The sequence below is a fragment of the Grampus griseus genome, assembly GCF_964374135.1.
Source record: "Grampus griseus genome assembly, chromosome: 17".
Taxonomy (NCBI): Eukaryota; Metazoa; Chordata; class Mammalia; order Artiodactyla; family Delphinidae; genus Grampus; species Grampus griseus.
Genome location: NC_139011.1, coordinates 39,528,960 through 39,549,698, shown reverse-complemented (window position 1 = coordinate 39,549,698; position 20,739 = coordinate 39,528,960). Strand labels below are relative to the sequence as shown.

The 20,739-nt window shown below is 44.1% G+C and overlaps 1 protein-coding gene across 1 annotated transcript in view; it reads left to right on the top strand.

Moving 5' to 3' along the window:
- The first annotated feature begins 9,814 nt into the window (after window positions 1-9,814).
- The window catches only part of SDC2 (syndecan 2), a 122,786-nt gene continuing 111,861 nt past the window's right edge, over window positions 9,815-20,739 (top strand). Inside the window, exon 1 of the mRNA XM_082674857.1 lies at window positions 9,815-10,502. Within this exon, the coding sequence (XP_082530983.1) occupies window positions 10,443-10,502 (60 nt within the window). The 5' untranslated portion in view covers window positions 9,815-10,442. The remainder of the gene's footprint in view (window positions 10,503-20,739) is intronic.

Genomic DNA, 20,739 nt, shown 5'->3' with positions numbered 1-20,739 from the left:
GCCTCTGTTCTGGTGGGTGGGGCTGGATCTTGTCCTTCTGGTGGGCAGGGCCAGGTCCGGTGGTGTGTTTTGGTGTGTCTGTGAGCTTAGTATGACTTTAGGCAGCCTCCCTGCTAATAGGTGGGGTTGTGTTCGTATCTTGCTAGTTGTTTGGCATGGGGCTTCCAGCACTGGAGCTTGCTAGCCATTGGGTGGAGCTGGGTCTTAGTGTTGAGATGGAGATCTCTGGGAGAGTTCTCGCTGATTGACATTACGTGGGGCCAGGAGGTCTCTGGTGTTCCAATGTCCTGGACTCAGCTCTCCCACCTCGGAGACTTAGGCCTAACAACTGGCCGGGGTACAGAGACCCTGCCAGCCACATAGCTCCGAAGAAAAGGATGAAAAAGAAAAGAAAAAAATGAACAGATAGAATCCCAAGGCAAATGGGAAAAGCAAAACTAAACAGACAAAATCACACAAAGAAACATACACATACACACTCACAAAAATAGAAAAAAGGATAAAATAAATAAAAGAATTAAAAATTTAAAAAAGGAAGTGAGCAACAAAACCAATAAACAAATTCAGCAATGATAACAAGCACTAAAAACTAAACTAAGTTAAACATAAAACCAGAAACAAATCAGACGCAGAATGTAAACCCCAAGTCTCCAGTCGCTCCCACAGTCCACCACGTCAATTTTGGGAACATTCGTTGTCTATTCAGGTATTTCAGAGATGCAGCATTTATCAAGTTGATTGTGTGGATTTAATCTGCTCCTCCTGAGGCTGCATGGAGAAATTTCCCTTCCTATTCTTTTTTCGCACAGCTCCTGAGGTTCAGCTTTGGTTTTGGCGCTGCCTCTGCATGTAGGCCACCCTCAGGCGTCTGTTCCCGCCTAGACAGGAGGGGGTTAAAGCAGCGGCTGATTAGGGCTCTCTTGCTCACTCAGGCTGGGAGGAGGGAGGGGTAAGTAGTCATAATTGGAATGTGTGCAAGCCTGTGGTGGCAGAGGCCAGCACGACATTGCAACAGCCTGAGGTGTGCTGTGTGTTCTCCAGAGGATGTTGTCCCTGGATCATGGGACCCTGGCAGTGGCGGGCTGCACAGGCTCCAGGTGAAGGTGTGGGTAGTGACCTGTGCTTGCACACAGGATTCTTGGTGGCAGTGGCAGCAGCATTAGCAATTCATGCCTGTCTCTGCTGTCTGAGCTGATAGCCACTGCTCGCACCCATCTCTCAAGTTCACTTAAGCTCTGCCTTCTGTGGGCACATGGAGCAGGAATCCCCTCTTCTCACACCCCCCGAAACAAAAGGCCTCTTCAGCAGGTCCAGATTTTTTCCCCCACTCCCTCCCAGCTGGTTGTGGCACACAAGCCCCCTTCAGGCTGTGTTCACGCAGCCAACCCCAGTCCTCTCCCTGGGGTCTGACCTCCAAAGCCCAAGCCTCAGCTCCCAGCTCCCACCCATCCCGAAGGGTGAGCAGACAAGTGTCTCAGGCTGGTGAGTGGTGGTTGGCCCTGATCCTTTGTGTGGAAATCTCTCTGCTTTGCCCTCCGCACCCCTGTTGCTGAGCTCTCCTCCGTGGCTCCAAAGCTTCCCCCCTGGCCACCCCCTGTCCCCACCAGTGAAGGGGCTTCCTAGTGTGTGGAAACTTATCCTCCTTTACAGCTCCCTCCCAGAGGTGCAGGTCCCATCCCTATTTTTTCTTTTTTCTTTTGCTCTACCCAGGTATGTGGGGGTTTTCCTGCCTTTTAGGAAGTCTGAGGTCTTCTGCCAGCATTTAGTAGGTGTTCTGTAAGAGTTGTTCCACATGTAGATGTATTTTTGATGTATTTATGGGGAGAAAGGTGACCTCCATGTCTTACTCCTCCGCCGTCTTGAACGTCCCTCTAAAATGGTTTATTTTATTGTCTAAAATATTCTTCGAACTTATATGGATGAAAAAATACCCAAAGATGTCCAAAAATGTGTGGAAAAGAAAAGAAAACAATGTGATGTTAGGGAGAGTAGCAATAATGGTTTTGGAAATTTCAGAAGGTACTATATCTTCAAGGTAATTAAATGAGTATGGTATGACATAGAAACAGACAAATAGATCAGTGGATAGAATAGAGAATTGGAAATAGATTGTAGTATATATAAAAATATATGTAAGTTGGATGAATACCATAGTTGTAGATGGATATATTTATAGCAATCATGCAAGAGCTCTTATAAGAAAAAGGCATGTTGCCATGTAGAAAATGGGAAAAGGATATCAACAGATAATTCACAAAGGGCCAATTCCAAATATAACAAATACGCAAAAAGATGCTCTAAAGCTCTGGAACTCAGGAAAATGCACACAACACTAGCAATGAGCTGTCACTTCATACTTATCAAACGGCTAAAAAGAAAGCTAACATCTATTGCTGGCTGTGACATAGAGAAAGGAAAAGCACGATCTCAAGCATCACTGGTGGAAGTGTGAAAACTTTTTGTTGTTGTGAAACCGTCGAACAACATCTGATAAAATTAAAAATGTTTACACTTTCCAACCCAACAATCCCACTCTTGGGAATCTAGCCTTCAGAAAGAAAATCACCATGAATTAAGGAAATATATAAAAGGTATTTCCTGTAAGATTGTTTGTAGGAAACAACTGGAAACAGAATGAATGCCTATTATAGGGAAATGGCTGAATCGAGTAGGAAATACCCACACCAAAGGGAAATATGCAACCATTAAAAAAAATGCATGAAATTTCTGTCAAGTGACTTGAAGGAATTTCTACGAGATGGAGAAAGTGTTTAATGGATACTATTTTGTAAAACAGTAAGAACAAAATAAACACAAAAAACTCACGTGTGTGTCATGTATGTGTGTGTGTATCCATACAGGGTTACATGAGAAGGGAGGGAAAGGGAGACATCCAGACTGGGCTGTTCACATAGGTCATCTTGGGGTCCTGGCGTGTGGTGAGTTGGCAGCATGAAGAGCTGCTTTTACAATGAAACCCTGGAGTGAAATCTGCAGAGAACTTCCCTTCCTTTGCTTCATGAATCACTAACAGCTACAAGAAAAAAGAGCAAACATCAGACATGTTCAGTTCTGACTTTATGATAGATTGTATTTTTTTCCTTCCCAGAAGCATTTTCCTTATTTCTATCTGAATTCAAACTAGTGAGATTGTTTTGTTTGTTTTAACAATTCAATTCTCTTTACTTTTATTTCAGAATTTGCAACTTTAGATTTTTACACTCTTTCCCTAGGTTTTTATTCAGGTTTAAACTTGTTATGGTGCCCATGTTTTTAAAGGTAGATTGATGGGTACTCTTGTTTCCTATGCCCTTACTGATGCTGTTCAGTGTTTTGTTTGTACTTTTAGCCACAACAGAACATGTTTCTATGAGCAAATTTTATTAATACTCAAATATTCTATCCTAGGTTATAATTAATAGGTGAGAATTAATTGTCTTTTTAAAAATTTTCCTTTCTCCGATTTCTTTCTTTATTTTCTTTCTTTATTTATTTTTGGCTGTGTTGGGTCTTCGTTGCGGCACATGGGCTTTCTCTAGTTGCAGCGAGCACGGGCTACTATGCGTTTGGGTGTGCGGGCTTCTCGTTGCGGTAACCTCTCTTGTGAAGCACAGGCTCTAAGCACACAGGCTTCAGTAGTTGCTGCACACGGGCTCAGTAGTTGTGGCTTGCGGGCTCTAGAGCGCAGGCTTAGTAGTTGTGGCGCACGGGCTCTTAGTGGCTCCATGGCATATGGGGTCTTTCTGGACCAGGGCACAAACCCATGTCCCCTGCATTGGCAGGTGGATTCTTAACCACTGCGCCACCGGAGAAGCCCCGAGAATTAATTGTCTTAAAGGTCTTTTACTCAGTTGAGGTGGATCAGGAAAGGTTACCTGGAGGAGGTGTGTAATACATAATAGGTATTCAAATGTTTGCCAGTGAGGACACTTCTAAACTGACACTGAAGGGGCAAGTAGGAATTAGCCAGAGAATAGGGAGAACAGATAGGTTATTCCAGGCAGAGGAAATACTAATAATAACAATTGGCATTTATTGAGACAGCCTGCATTTATTGGAAATTCACTATGTACAAAGTAACTCGATAACCGCTTTGATGCACTAGCTCACGGATTCTACACATTAACCCTATATTTCCAATCTACAGATGAGGAAACCGAGGCTTAGATTCAGTGGCCTGCTCGGGTGTCAAGGCCTCTTAAAACACAGTAAGGGGACTTCCCTGGTGGCGCAGTGGTTAAGAATCTGCCTGCCAATGCAGGGGACACGGGTTCGAGCCCTGGTCCGGGAAGATCTCACATGCCGCAGAGCAACAAAGCCCGTGTGCCACAACTACTGAGCCTGTGCGCCTAGAGCCCGTGCTCCACAACAAGAGAAGCCACTGCAATGAGAAGCCCATGCACCGCAACGAAGAGTAGCCCCCGCTCGCTGTGACTAGAGAAAGCCCATGTGCCTCAACGAAGACCCAACACAGCCAAAAATAAATAAATGAGTAAATAATACGAAACACACACACACACACACACACACACACACACACACACAGAGTAAGGGGTGGAATTGGGATTCAAACTCCAGTCTGTCTGTCGCCAAAGCCTGAGCTATTACCTGCTAGAGTGTACAGCCTACCCTAACTGCAGGTGTAAGAGGCTGCATTCTGTCTCCTGAATGTATTGGGTTACCTAACAACTCACCCAGGCATGACCATGCTACCTTCTTCACATTTCACTACCTGAAAGAATTTTGTAACGTTTCACACCTGGATGTTTGTACACCTTGCCTTCTAGATCTTTTAGAAAAATGTTCAGTGAAGCAATTTCCAGCATTAACCTGCAGGTGGTCCCAGTATTAATACTATTCTATTCAGAGAAGTATCTATGTATTCTATTCTGCTTCTAGAAATTTTAAGACACCTAACTCTACTGAGTGGGGAAAATATTTTCCCTAAGGTAATTCAATAATTTAAACACATTTTTTCCTAATTTTTTTCTGAAAATCTAAATAGTTTTTATAGCAGCTTGTCTTCATTAACTGTTCTTTACTCATATATGTGTATAAAGCACTAAATGACAAGGATTCTATTCTATTCCAAGTGAAAGTAAGGTAGTCAAAACTCTGCCTCATTTTCAGCTCTGTCTTTGGGATCGCTTGTTTACCAGGAACAGAAATCCTCTTAAACGAGCTAAGGAAAAAATGAGGAATTTACCTTAAGATACCAGAGTATCTCGTGGATCCTGAAGGAATCAAGTTGACTTGGGTCTCCAAAGAGGCTAGGAAAAGAACTGGAAAAAAATCAGGAACCTACATTATTCTGGAGTCAAGTGTTCTCTATTTCTGATTCTCTCTGTTCACTTGCTTTATTCTTTCTACTGCAGATCAGCCACTTCTATTTCAGCACACAAGGACCCCCTACCGGTTTTGGATGACTCCCAGGTCAATGTACAGTGGAGTTAGACTCTGAGTTCCCTGGTTTAAATGATCTGAAGGTCTGTTGGCCCACTAATAAATTGCTTCCCCCCACATCCAGCCCTGGTCTGAATAATTGTGAGCAAGGAAGCGTGGGATCATTTAGTATATAGTATGTAGGGTTCCCTTCCAGGGCCTTGGAGAGGATGGATCTCTAAGAATAGTAAAGGGGGAATGGCTTGCTGCCATCAAAGTAATAGTCAACAGACAGTAGTAACAAGAGAAGTAACATTTTACATAAAATCAGCCAAGATGAGATATTCCTGTCCAGCTGGACATATACAAATGCAATGCAAATAATTTCAAGATGCCTTAATGGAGCCTTTCTAAATTCACATATCCAAGTATGGCTCTTAGGAAAATGTTGTCTGATGCCCAAGAACGATGTAGTCCGTAAATAATGCTTTCTTTCCATTTTCATAGGATGAAGTTTGACTTGGACCTTAGTCACAGACTTGCGACTTGAGGAAGACTCTTAGTGTAAAATGTATTAACTCTAACACGTTTCAAGAAAATTCATGTTCCTACCCCATGGGTACCTGGCATGTGCCAGGTGATCCACGTATGTTTATCAAGTGAGTGAATGTCAAGTTTTGCCAGTCTTTCAAGAACCATGCCACTCTGTTAGGTAAACTGATAAGAATGTTTTGCCTCCTGTTTTATTCAGGGGACAATTTATGTATTATACAATTTTGACTTTCCTGCCTGTGCCCTGCTGCCCAAAATGTGACAATTTTGTTCAACATTAGCACCGAATCAAATTATAAGACTCAAATGAGCCAACTTCCCTGGCAAAGGGTTGACAGAGGTGAATGGAGAGAATAGTGGAAAGACTGAGGCTAAGAATAGATTTTTTGGATTGCTGGTAGATTTTTATCATGGTCTCCGCTCACTTGCCATTATTAGCATGGGTAATTAATAGCTGGCTAGCTGGATTTCCTCTTAGTCTCAGGTTCTATCGTAATTCGAGTGAATTTAATCAGGACTGATGCTAATAACTGGATTTCTAGCCTGGACCCCTGGGAACTTTCCAGGGGATGGTGAGTGGAAGAACAACCGAGAACAACCAAGTGGCATATTTGTCCCTCTGCAGTTTCCTGCTGTGACAGATCACCCTGGAACATACACCTGCTTGTCCACAGTTATATGATATCCTTAGATACCATAATGATAGAATCCAATGTGTCAGCTTGGGTTTAAAAATATGTTTCTAGTAGCTTTCGTTTTTATTATTTCATGTTGTCTGGTTCTCATTATTTCTTATTTTTTATATTTCTGCATGTTAGTCTCTATATTCTGTTCATTTGTTATATTTTCTTCTAAGATTCTTGAGGAAGGGTGTTTATTTTTTAGCAATCAGTGACACTATTTGGGAAGTGATGAGTTTTGCTATTGTATTTGCTGTGCCCCTCAAAGTACAGTCCTCAAATGAAGGACTTGAAAACATATATTAGAGAGGAGCCTCTGGCCCTAGTCACAAGCTACACTTAGTGTATTAGATATATTCCACAAAATTCTACTGAATTTTAGTCCTCATCAGGTTAAAAATATTCCAGTTAGCAAAACACACAAATAGGTGACTATAGACTGAATGTCTGTGTCCCCCGCAAAGTACATATGTTGAAACCCTAATCTCCAAGGTGATAGTACTTGGTGGTGGGGCCTTTTGGGAGGTGTTTAGGTCATGAGAGCATAGCCCTCATGGATAGGACTTGCATCCTTACAAGAGGCTCCAGAGAACTCTCTCACCCCTTTTACCACATGAGGACACAATGAAAAGACAGCTGTCTATGATGAACCAAGAAGCCTGCTCTCACCAGACACTGAATCTGCCAGTGCCTTGGTCTTGGACTCCTCAGCCTCCAGAACTATAAGAAATACATTTTTGTTGTTTATAAGCCACCCAGTCTATGATATTTTCCTTATAGCAGCCCAAACAGACTAAGACACAGGCCTTCATCATTTCCAAGTTTAGACGTGCTTCTAACACCGGGGGACAAGGCCCACCCCCACTCAGCATGGGTAACTTTTTTGTAGCCAGCTCTTGTGTTAAGTGCTTTCACTATTCGTGATTTTTACACAGTCAGATTATCCTTTGACCACAACTGTTCATGCATTTGAGCACAAGAACTTGAATATTTACTTGTTATCATATATCTGATATTCTGTGACTGTCAAAATAGTACCATCGCCTTATTACATAAACTCTCAATGCTACATGACCATTGATTAAAAAATACCCAGTCACTGAGAGTCTCATAAACACCAAGAGCCTTGGGGTATGTCTTCAGGTGCACAGCTACATTCCTTCAACAGATGCATCTGCTAATTCATTTTTATCACTGCCTGCCCAAGCTGAATCAGCCACCATGTTTCTTGTTAGGTGGATGCCCCAATAAACAGCAATAGCTGTGAAAGCCAGTGGAGAAGTGCATTTTCCCCTTTCGCTGGAATTCTAATTTATTTGATGGGTTCTTAACTGCTGGGGAGAAAAGGGGTATGACCTTGCCCAAAGCCTGGAGAGCGGACTAGATCTCTTTTGGGAGTAGAGGTGACATTTTATGGCTTTGTGCATTTCTCTCACATTGTTCATTGTCCTTTGGAAAACTCCTTTCAGAAGTCTCCCCTTCTCAAGAAATTCTTCAACCCACAAATAAATTCTACCGAACCCACAGGATCCGAAACCCATAGACCCGGGTTCAGTTTCCCTCCTTAGAAGCTGCTGACTTAGCGTGTGTAGCTGGACCCTTTTCTGCGGCAGGGGCGAATATTACTTTCATCCAAATTACAGGATGACAGTGGCCCCTAGTTTGGCAGCCCTGCAGAAGTAGGAATGGCCATGTTCAGCCGTGTTCAACCCACAAAGAATCCATCTTAAAAATATAGTCGTAGCTCATTCTTCCAAAAACCAAGCCAGACCCACATTGACCCACCCAGGTGCCAGCTCAGTTTCTGTGGAATCAGAAACATCCTGATGTTACAACGCCCAGTCTCCTGATCTTTTTCTTTTCTTTCTTTTTTGCCTACTCTTCCATTTTTCCAAATTACCTCTTGGCTGCCAATGACTTAGATTTGCTTGTTGGGAGCCTGGTAGTTGGGACTTAAAACCAAAGAGGCAGACGTCTCAGAGGTTGTGTTCTCTAAAATTCTCTCCAGTTCTCTAAATTTCTCTAAATTTCAAAACTTATATTTTGAAATATAAGTTCAAAAAATCTCAAGGTCTAGTATCTATATATCTACATCTATGTTTCTTAAAGACTCACAACTCTTATGCAGTATAGATTGAGTTTTAGATGAAAGTTTACCCAAGAAATATTTATTGTGTATCTTTATGCAGTCAGAATGAGAATACAGTGGTGAACAAGACAGAAAGATCCCTGGTTTCCTAGAGTGGGCATTCTAGGAGCAGAATGGCTCCATAGAATTATCTACTTCAGAAGTCAGAGAGAAAAATCGTGCTAGAAACTGGAAGGGAGTATGCATTTGCCATGTTCTGTAGTGTACTATAGACACAGAATTGAAAAAAAAGATTTCACAGGAAAATATTTCAGGTAGATTACTTCCATTCAGGAAATACATGCTCATTATTTTCTTCAAACTTGAAATTACTTTTTCCTTTGAAGTTCTCTTAAATCTGTTATTATTCAGGATCTCTATCCAATTTCTCATCAAATTGCCCTATTTGTAGCTTCCAAACGTTAACACCTCTGTGCTGAAATGGAGCCTATAAAATGCATTAGGGGCTTAAACTGTGTGTGAGGCAAAAATGGTATTTAAGCCCTTAATGAAATTCTGAGCTTTGGAAAGTGTCGCATTTTGGGTTTATGGGAGTCTTCTTTCACTTCCTTTTCTTGGGGGGGGGGTTAGGGAGGGTGGGAAATACTCAATACACATTTAATATATTTATTGTCTTCTTTTTTAAAATACAATTTTCATGAACTAGCCATTGTATGAAAATTTCACATTGCTTGAAGGCATCTGTAAACTTCGTGTGTGTGTTTTTCCAACTCTCAAAGCAGTTTCTTCGTACTGGTCTGATTCTCACAGGCAGAAAAGCTAAACATGTCTCTCGTCGCTTCACCGATCTTTCTCCAGAAAAGTGAAAGTGAAGAGAATAGAAAATAGAGAAAAAAGGAGCACGGAGGAGGAGAGAGAAAAAGGGGGAGAGAGTGGGGGGGGGGGTGTAAGGGAGTCAGAAAATGAAGGAATACTAGAGCACTGGAGCACAGACTGCGGACGCGCAGACCCAGAGCAGCCACAGCGCGGAGCTGCTGGTGGCCACTGGCCCCCGGAGCTGCCAATCCGGGCGTAATCCTGTAGGAATTTCTCCCGGGTTTAGCTGGGAGTCACACTGCCGCCTCCCCTCCTCGAGACGCCGGGAGAAGCCCGGAGAAGCGGGCTCCGGAGGGAGGCTGGGAGCGGTAGGAGAAGAGGAGGAGGAGAAAGGGAGGAGGACCCTGGGAGGGAGGCGGCGGCGCGGGAGGAGGAGGGGCGCAGCCGCTGAGCCACTAGCTCCGCTCCGACGCGCTTCTCTCCAGATACTCCGGGAGCTCCAGCCGCGCGGATCAGGCGCTCCCACCGCTCTGTACCCAAACTTCAGCTGCAGCTACATTCCAGGGCACCTAATTTATTCCTCAAAAATCAGAAACGGAGCCGCGACACGGGGAAGGAGTCCGCGGAGGAGTACAACAACAGCAGAGCAAGAAGAGCTCCAGAGAGCTGCCTCACCGGAGCAACAGCTAGGCATCGGTTGTGTAGGAACCAACAAGTGAGAAGGCGCCGCGTTCCCGGGGCGCAGCCGCAGGCGCAGCAGGAGGAAGCGAGAGCCCGGAGCCCGAGCTCCCGAGCCCGAGCCGCGGTCGCTGCGGCTGCTCTGCTCCGGTCCTTCTGCGCAGGCTGCGCCGGGCGCTGGGCGAGAGACTTCGTTTTTCCCTCGTTGTAAAGCGGCGGCTGGGAGCAGCCGGGCCCCGGGGAATATGCGGCGCGCTTGGATCCTGCTCACCTTGGGCTTGGTGGCCTGCGTGTCGGCGGAGTCGGTGAGTGGGCCAGGCTGGGGACGCGCGCGCCGCTTAGGGTGCAGAGACCGAGCAGAGTCCGCAGAGCCCGCGGGGAATCGGGGAGCGCCACCTGGGGGATGCCCCCCACTCCCAGACGTGCCCCTCGGCCCCCGGGGATCTGCTGGGACAAATGAGCTCGCTCCTCCACTCCTCTCCCCCTTCGCTTCCCGCAGAAAAGCGCCGCTCGCTGGAGTTGTCCCGAGGTCCCCCGGGATGAGGGCAAGAGTACTGCAGTTTTGTCGAACCGCAGAGGCCCCTGAAGTCACTCCCAACTTCTTCGCAGTCGGAGGGTCTTGCTGCGTGGCCGGGAAGGACCGATGGGGAAGGGTGGCCGGAGAGAGGAAGCCCGGATAGGGCTGCGAGGGAACTGGTCCCCTCCGCGCGCTCCCCGAGACCCGGAGACGCCCTGGAAACTTTGGGGTCCCTTCTCCTGCACACCATCCCCCCCACCCAACCCCCACGCCAGCTTTCCTACTCGATTGAATGCAGGTTCTGGGGAGATGGGGCTCAGCTTTAAGAAACCCTTGAGTGTCCGGAGAGGAAAGTTTGCAAAAAGTTCTTTTGTTTGATGTTCCTCTGGCTGGGGCAAGGGAGCAGACACTACGTGGAAACGCTACCGGCGGAGGGCAGTCCTCGGTCCCGCGGTGGGTGAGCGGAACGCGCCCGAAAATGCCGGGGTGCGGGCCGCTGGACTCCCGGTGGTGCGGCGACCCGTGCTTCCTGCGAGGCGGGGGGCAGCTCGCGGGCCCTTAGGGACAGGGGGGCATTTCAGTATGGATTGCACTCGAGTGCAGCAGCGGGGCGAGGCGGGGTACTGTGACACTGTGATCGGCCTCGGGTCGATCGGCCTCGGGTCGCCCGGCCGCTCGGAGACCGAGGCTTCCATCCCGCCATGCTTGCTTGGGACCCGGCGGGAGTACCCCGAGGCCCGGAGGAGTCTCTTCTCCGGCGGGGCCGGCTGCGGGCACCCAGCCTCCCTCCCCGGCCTCGGCCGTGGGAACTTGGTTTCTCCTCCTCTGGGTCGCGTTTCGGGGGGTTGGAGCTTGTTTCCTTAAGACGCCCAATGAGCGCCCTCTAAAGAGAACTGCCTCCTGGGCTTTCACTTGTGCTTGGCGGCCCCTACCTGGGCGCCCTGAGCTTTGTCCGCGATCCCGTCTGCAGCCTCAGTGCGGTCCGGGGCCTCGGTTAGGGAGTGCAGCTGTTTCTGTCCCTTCCAGTTCCCCATATCTCCTCCCTTTGCCACCGAATAACTTGTCCATTTCTAATAAACTGAACCGCCTCTTCGAAGACAAATAATGTCATCTTTAGAGGTGGTTTTGTGAGTTTTTCCTCCTCTCCTTTGGCGTGTTATTTCTCCCTTCTCCCCCCACCCCAGCCCACTTTTTTGAGTTGATGCGATTTAGGATTGGGAAACCTCTTTGGCACTCAGCAGCAGATGGGCATTTTTCATCGGTGTGGGAGCCTGTGTGTGTGCTAGCAGGTGCCCAAACGTTAGGCGAGATTGGAGAGCAAGTAGGATTGTAAACTGAACACAGTAGATGAGAATTTGGGTGCTCCGGCTGTAGAATAGAACTCCGAAACTTATCAGCATTTCTCTTTGGCAAATGATCGTTTTATCCCTTGGGATTGGTAATCTCCCAGCCAGTTATGAACTTTGGCTCTTTGCACACCGAAAGGGAGAGATTCTCTGTTTATTTCAGAAAAACATTATTGCTCATCTTGTTGCAAAACAGGGCAAAGGGAGAACTCCATCTAAAGATTTTCAGGAGAAGCCTGCCTGCCTAAAAAGCTGTACAGGATTAAGGAGGTCCCTTTTTTGCTGCGTCCTGTTCATAAATTTGCTAGAAAGTGTTGATGTTTGGGGATTCTAGAGGAATAATGTCTCCTTGGAGTTTTGCATAAATCTGACAGTGCTTCTTTTTTTTTTTTAACATCTTTATTGGAGTATAATTGCTTTACAATGTTGTGTTAGTTTCTGCTGTATAACAAAGTGAATCATCTATATGTATACATATATCCCCATATCCCCTCCCTCTTGCGTCTCCCTCCCACCCTCCCTATCCCACCCCTCTAGGTGGACACAAAGCACCGAGCTGATCTCCCTCTGACAGTGCTTCTTAAGGAAGCTTTTTGGCTGAACTATACCTGTCTTCTCTGGTGACACCTCTACCCCCAACTCTGTGCCTTTGGGGTTCTAATATTTCTCATTTCCAACCAGAATTGGATGCTTTCCAAGTGAGCTGTTTCACTGTGGTAGATACTGTTTTCAGTAATTGGAATATCATTCAAAAGGGTGATTAGATATTTTTAAAATGTCAACTTGAAGACTGTAGCAGAGAGTCTTTGTTAGGCAGTGAGTCAATTTTTCTCAATAGAAGCTTTTTCAAGGCCCAGGACAGCCAATAGTCCATTTAAATTACTTTGCAGCCTCTGTTTCCCATGTAGCGGCATAAATGTATGCGAAGTTGAAAGACTTCACTTTTCAACATTTAGTTATTAGAGTACCTTATTTCCAGTACTTCTAATTTTAATTGGAAAACTGCAACTGTTTTCTGGGAGTTAGAAGTAGTGATCATCTGAGCATAAAACCTCTCATTTTTAAAAGGAAAAACATCTCCAGTTAGTGCATTCTTGAGTTTTATACTAAGTTCAAGGGGGGGAAAAAAAAGAGGTTCTCAGCAACCAAGGCTCAAAGCTGTCTGTGGAGAGGAACTTGTGGCCCTGCCTTTCTGGACGCTGGAGACAGCAGGGTGAGCCTGGTCATGGCGGTGGATTTATACCTCCCACCGGCATGAGAGAGGAAAGACTGACAGAGTGTGGCAGTAGTGATATGCTGCTGCTTTTCTATCAATTTTTTACATGACTGTTTATCTTCAGAAATAATACATCGCAGACTGCCATAAACACGTAATTTGAACTGGAAGTATGTTTAAGAAAAGGAAGCGTTTTGAACTAGTGGAATGTTTTGCACATGCTTAGATGTGTGTAAATTAAAAGAAACTGTCAAGTCATTTGGACCCGTGCATTACGACTCTGTATTATGAAAGGCAGGCATTGGAAAGCTTGCATTTGAAGGAAAAATTAAATTGGAACCATATAACCTTTTGCAGTTCTTTAAAAAAATACATTTTGGCTGCTCCAGTAATCTGGCAAATCGTACTTGCTAGGGAATCTTAGAGAAATAAGGGCTCTTTCTCTGTTAGTTGGATATGAGCAGTAGGTAGATGTCACTTGAGAAGGAAAGATCTTATTAAGGCCAGGCTTGTGGAAGATGGGCATACAGAGGAATTTGAGTACACGCTCCAACTCCTGCTTCTGGGACCTGGAACGTAAAATTTTGAAGGTGCTTGCCATTTGAGGAACTGTGGAATATAATTACACACAAGGCACCTTGAATAATCATTAGTTTGGAAGGGATTTCAAAAGATCATCTAATTTTTTACCTGCGTAGAACTAGTTCTCAAGTCTCCTAGAAGCCCCCAGAGACCTGACCGGCCAGCTTCAGGGGGCCCTGAGTCTCCTCAGGTTGGCAAAGCCTGAGGCTGACCGAGCCACACAGAGCCCGGCCAGCTCTGTCAATTCAGGTTTACAGGGAGTCCGGTGGCTTAATGCCACAGTGCTATCGGCATGTCAGCTGGCAGTGATCTTAGGTCATGTGAAGAATGTCATCTGAGTTTAGATTCTCACGAGATTGTCTCTCCTCCTTTGCCAAAAATCAACCCAAAAGATCTTGCCCATCGTTTTTTTCTTCCCAAGACAGACGACCTGCTGTTCATGTCACTGTCGAAGGTACATTCCGGTATTTCAAAACCACCTAATTCTTTCATGCACCAGAAGCCAAAATAAAGTTTTAGAGAAAAGCAAGAAGTAATGAAGGAGAGCTTTCGCTGAAAACAAGCTACTCTTTTTTAGTCACCTCTGCCAGTACCATCATCTTAATTCTAGATTTGAACCGGATTTGAATCCTGAAGTCCAGTCCTTGACCCGTTCATCTTTGCTGACTTTCGTGACCAGTTGGCCACTATAGGTACCTACATGTTGTTCAGTCCATGATATTTATTCAGCATCTATTGTACTAAGTGCTCAGGATAAAGGCGTAATCCATCCAGGCAGCCAGGAAGTGTTCCCCTTCAGGTTCTTCTTTGTTGGCACCTTGCCAGCACGTGCCCCATGTCAACAGCCTTGCCATTGCCCTTCCTGGCCCAGATGTTCACCTGCTGTTTTGATTTACCCTGTACCACTTGGATTGTGTTTTCTTGTTATCATGGTTTGGAGTCTAAATACCTCTGCCAGATTTATATGATGCTCCAGAATATCGCTCCTTCCTAGTTAGTCCCACCCCCCTGCCCCCATCCCTCTCCATCACGTCTCCCCGCCCTCGCCCACTCATCTCACTTTTGTGAACGCTCCCTGGACATAGCCACCTCTTCAGTGTTTCTCCTTTTAAATTCTGTTGATTCAGATCCAAGCTCCAGACAGCCTTTCATGACTGATCTAGCCATTGTTTTTCTCTTTCTGTAACTAGTAAGGCAGACTGACAATCAGAATCAATGTAAGTATGTAAAAAATAGAGATTTCAGGGCCTTCTAACAATCAGAAGCCTAAAGGGGGTCGGGGGATTTGTATTTTTATAAAGCATCTCAGATGATGCTAATGAATTAGCTACATCTGGGAACCACTGGTCTAGTCACACACTTTACCCCTTCTACGCGCTATTTTGTGTTAGTCCTGGGGCTCCCAGGGATAAGAAGCTTTGTGACCTGAGGGACCAGCGTAGAGATAAAGGGTTTGGGTGGGAGAGATGTTGGTACTTTGCCACTTACTCCGTGTTAGGACTTGGACAAGATACTGACACTTTGAGTCACTTAAAAAAATACATATGTGCGTGTGCATATAAATTGCACCTGAGAATGCCTTTATAACAGGATTGTTGTGAGGCTAAAATGAGGGAGCATGGGAGTGGTACCCGAGGCACAGAAAGTAAGTGTTGTTTTTTTTCCTTCTTCTTTCTTGGGCTGTTTTCTTGACTATGAAATGAGAGAGCCATATATGATATTCTTGAGGCCCCTTAGCCCTCTGATGTTTTGGAGATTGGCACTCTCTGAGGGGAAGGTCCTTGTTTCCACACCTTTGACCCCTGCAGTAAACACCTGTTGATGCTCCGTACTTAAGGGCAGGTGCCCATGGCTGGGGCAGTCAGGGTCAGCTGGACCTGCTGAAGCTCCCCTTTGCTCTGGCCACTGAAGACAGTGTGGTCTGGGGTCAGCTGAATCTACCAGCTTGGGGGTGGACCTGGGTTAGTTTGCAAGTTTTGACTCTCGACCTCAGTTTCATCAACATTGTGGTGTTGAAAAATAAAAAGACAAATCCAGTGCCTCCCATCAGCGTACATTCCTGCTTCCTCCCATGTCCTTTGGCTGAGTTGAAATTCTAGCAGGTCGGAAGGAGAGAGTTACAGCGGCATCGCATGCTTAAGTGCCACTGGGTATCTAGAATGAGGTGGCACGGGAGGTCAGGGAATGTTGGGCAGCTGTGAGTAGCAATAGTGAGGATTTTTATTTTGTAAGAGTAGAAATGCATGGAAGAATTCCTTCTCTTAGCAATTTGAGATGTGGGTCCTACTATTAAAAATCTCCATTGCATTTTGATGAGTCTGTTTCTAGGGCAACATCAGTTTTAACAATAAGGCTAGAGGGGTGATTGCCTCTGAGTAGGAAAGGATACTGTTGAAATAGACTGTGTACATCTGTTTTTCTTGGGTATCTCAAAGAATTGGTGGGACTAGGAGAAAGTCATTGGAGATTTCCCATTTGAATCAGCAGTGAGGCCAACTGGTACCCCAGTCGGTGATGTGAGAGTCAGGTCATGGTGTTGGACTCCAAGCTATAGAAAAATATTATTAAAGATAAGATATGTTTTCACATTTCTCTCCTCTGTTGTTGAATCTGTTCTGTGAAAAATGTCACAAAGATGCAGTAAAATGTGTCCTTTACAAAGCATTTTGATGTTTTCTTATCTTTATACAGGTATGTTAAATACAAATAGTACAGATGTCTAAGGAATATGTACAATTAATAGAGGTTAGTCTCACGGTAAGAATGACACATGGAGCAAGATATACAAATATTAAAGGAAAATTATATTTTTAAAGTTCTTATCATAAAAAGAGTAAGAGTTAAATATGTATTTTTGTACAATGTATTGTTAAATATAAAGATAGTGAAAATAAATGTACAGAATTGAAGGCAAAAGAGAGGCTTTGCACACATGTAATTAACAATCTTAATCGCTGTGGGACCTCAGCTTTCCCATCTATAAAATGATAAAGGGAACTAGAAGAACTTTCTGTCTTTAATATTTATTTTTTTCTATATGCTTCAGGGTATGGTTGGAGCAATGTTAAGATTAACCTAATCAATAAGTAGTTATTAAGCTCCTGCCAAATACTTACTATTTTATTACTGGAGCAAGGAATTTATTCACATTACAGAAATGTAATGCTACTGGTAAAATGCTGGTGGTAATCAGTTAACTTGAGCTAACTATTCACCCTGTACTGGGATTATATACATTGCTCTGAATATTCATGATCTAATATCTAGTGTTTTCCCATATATTTTCTGATATAAGCTAATGTAGCAGCAAGAGCAGTTGATGTGATGGAACTCACTTTCATTCTAGAAAGAAGACAACATGACTTGTTGATGTCATCTGGAGGGCTTTTGAAGCATAAGCCACTGAGGGTCTCAGGCTTCTCATTTGGTTTCTGGCCTTGACCTTCATTTCCAGAGAGGGGCCTTTAACTGCCTTCCCTTTGGTTCCTTTCTATAGCACCGGAGCCCAGCGTCAGTGCTGTAGAGACCATAGCAAGAGTCTAAATGAGCAGGCGGTATGGTACAGTGGTTCAGAGCCTGGGCACTGGAGTTAAGACTTGCCTGGGTTAGAATCCACTTACTGTGTAAACTTGGGCAAGTTTCTAAACCTCTCTCTGCTCAGTTTTCTCATCTGTAAAATGGAGTATCATCAAATAGGTTCTTAGGATTACGTGGGACAGAACACACTGGAGCTTTTAACACAGTGGCATCTTCACACTCTGTGTCACATGTTAGTTACTCGTGTTCTGTTTTCTGCTTCCCTAAGGAGTGGGGGCTTGACACTCTATGGGCACATCTGATAAGCTCCAGCCCAGAGGGTGGCCTGGAAACTACACGATTGAGCCTGCGTTTTCATAGCTGGGGTTCTTTCCCTGCCTTGGGGAGGCCTAGCTCTACCTCGAGATATTTGGGACATTTTTGTGTAGAGATACTGGGAGATACTGTGGGTTTGGTTCCAGACCACCACAAAAAAAGCAAAGATTGCAATAAAGCGAATATCACAATAAAGTGAGCCACATGAGTTTTTTGGTTTCCCAGTGCATATAAAAGTATGTTTATACTATACTGTATTCTGTTAAATGTAGTGTGTTGTGTCTAAAAAAATCAGTGTACATTATCGTAATTAAAAAATATTTTATTGCTAAAAATGCTAACCATCATGTGAGCCTTCAGCGAATTGTAATCTTTTTGCCAGTGGAGGGTCTTGCCTGGATGTTGGTGGCTGCTGACTGATCAGGGTGGTGGTTACTGAAGGCTGGGGTGACTGGGAATTTCTTAAAATAAGACAACAGTGAAGTTTGCCGCATAGGTTGACTCTTCCTTTCATGATTTCTCTGTAGTATTTGGTGCTGTATGATAATTTTACCCACAGTAGAACTTCTTTCAAAACTGGAGTCAATCCTATCATACCCTGGTGCTGCTGTATCAACTTGGTTTATGTCATATTCTAAATCCTTTGTTGTCATTTCAACGATCTTTGCTCATCCGTAAGAAGCAACTCCCCATCCATTCACGTTTTATCATGAGAGTGCAGCAATTCACTCATATCGTCAGGTTCCACTTCTAATTCTAGTTCTCTTGCTATTTCCACCACATGTGCAATTACTTCCTCCACTGAAGTCTTGAGCCCCTCAAAGTCATCCCCTCAAAGGGTTGGAATCAACTTCTTCCAAACTCCTGTGAATGTTGATATTTTAACAAATGTTCTTAATGGCATCTAGAATGGTGAATCCATTCCAGAAGGTTTTCAATTTGCTTTGTCCAGATCCGTCAGAGGAATCACTGTCTATGGCCCTACAAAATGTGTTTTTTAAATAGTAAGACATGAAAGTTGAAATGATCCATGGGCTGCAAAATGGATGTTGTGCTTGTAGGCATGAAAACAACATTACTCTCTTTGTACATCTTCATCAGAGCTCTTGGGTGACCAGGTGCATTGTCAATGAACAGTAATATTTTGAAAGGAATCTTTTTTTTCTGAGCAGTAGGTCTCAACAGTGGGCTTAAGATTAAGTAAACCATGTTGTAAACAGATGTGCTGTCATCCAGGCTTTGTGATTCCATTTGCAGAGCACAGGCAGAGTAGATTTAACATAATTCTTAAGGGCCGTAAAATTTTCTGAATGGTAGATGAGCATTGGCTTCAGCTTTAAGTCACCGGCTGCATTAACTCCTAACAAGGGAGTCAGCCTATCCTTTGAAACTTTGAAACGAGGCACTGACTTCTCCTCTGTAGCTATGCAAGTCCTAGATGGCATCTTCTTCCAATAGAAGGCTGTTTCATCTGCATGGAAAATCTGTGGTTTAGTGTAGCCACCTTCATGAATTATCTCAGATCTTCTGGATAACTTGCTGCAGTTTCTACATCAGCTCTTGCCGCTTCACCGTGTACTTTTACGTTACGGAGACGGCTTCTTTTCTTAAACCTCACGAACCAACCTCTGCTAGCTTCAAACTTTTCTTCTGTGGCTTCCTCACCTTTCTCAGCCTTCATAGACTCGAAGAGAGTCAGGGCCTTGCGCTGGATTAAGCTTTGGCTTAAGGGAATGTTGTGTCTGGTTTGACCTTCTAACCAGACCATTAAACTTTCTCCATATCAGCAATAAGGTTGTTTTGCTTTGTTATCATTTGTGTGTTCACCTGAGTAGCACTTTCATTTCCTTTAAGAACTTTTTCTTTGCTTTCACAGCTTGGCTAACTGTTTGGCACAAGAGGCCTAGCTTTCGGCCTCCCTCGGCTTTTGAGATGCCTTCCTCACTAAGCTTAATCATGTCTAGCCTTTGATTTAAAGTGAGAGACTCTTTCACTTGAACATGTAGAGGCCACTGTAGGGTTATTAATTGGCCTAATTTCTATATTGTTGTATCTCAGGGGATAGGGGGGCCAGAGGAGAGGGAGAGAGATGGGGAACTTCTCCGTGGAGCAGTCAGAATACATCCAACAGTTATTAAGTTTGTGGTTTTATATGGCCGAGGCTCATCCCCAAAACAATTACAACGGTAACATCAAAGATCACAGATCACAGATCACCATAACAAATATATTACTAATGAAAATGTTTGAATATTGTGAGAATTACCAAAATGTGACACAGAGACACGAAGTGAGCAAAAGCTGGTGGAAAACTGGCGCCGATAGACTTGCGAGACGTAGGGTTGCTGCGAACCTTTAATTTTAAAAAAATGCTATATCTTTGAAGCACAATAAAACAAAGTATGCCTGTACTCACCCTTTTCTCTAAATGTGGGTGATGTGAGAGAATATGTCATTGATTATTTCTGGCCCATGAAAAGTTTCTCCAGTAATTTTATCTTTACAAATCTCTCCAAAGGAAATAATCGTAGCTGGGTAAATGTATTTATTGAAGCTTTACTTATAATAGTTAAAAAAATGGAAACAACCTACGTGTATAATACTAGAGGAATGGTTAAATAAAAGATTCTAAATTATACATGAATTATCATACAACCATTAAAAATATATTGGAAGAACGTTTATAACTTGGAAACTCTTTTTATAATAGAAAAAAAAGTCAGACATAAAACTATGTATAGACAACATTGTAAATCAATGATACTTTAATAAGAAAACTATGTATAGTAAAACCCTGGTTATATTGAATAAATTTAAATATATCTACACATATATGTACATACTGTGTATTTATGTATCCACAAACCTGTGCATTGATGAAATTGCATAGAACTAAATACACACAGACGCAAACACAAATGAGTACAGGTAAAACTGGGGAAAACTGGGGCTTCCCTGGTGGCGCAGTGGTTGAGAGTCCGCCTGCCGATGCAGGGGACACAGGTTCGTGCCCCGGTCCAGGAAGATCC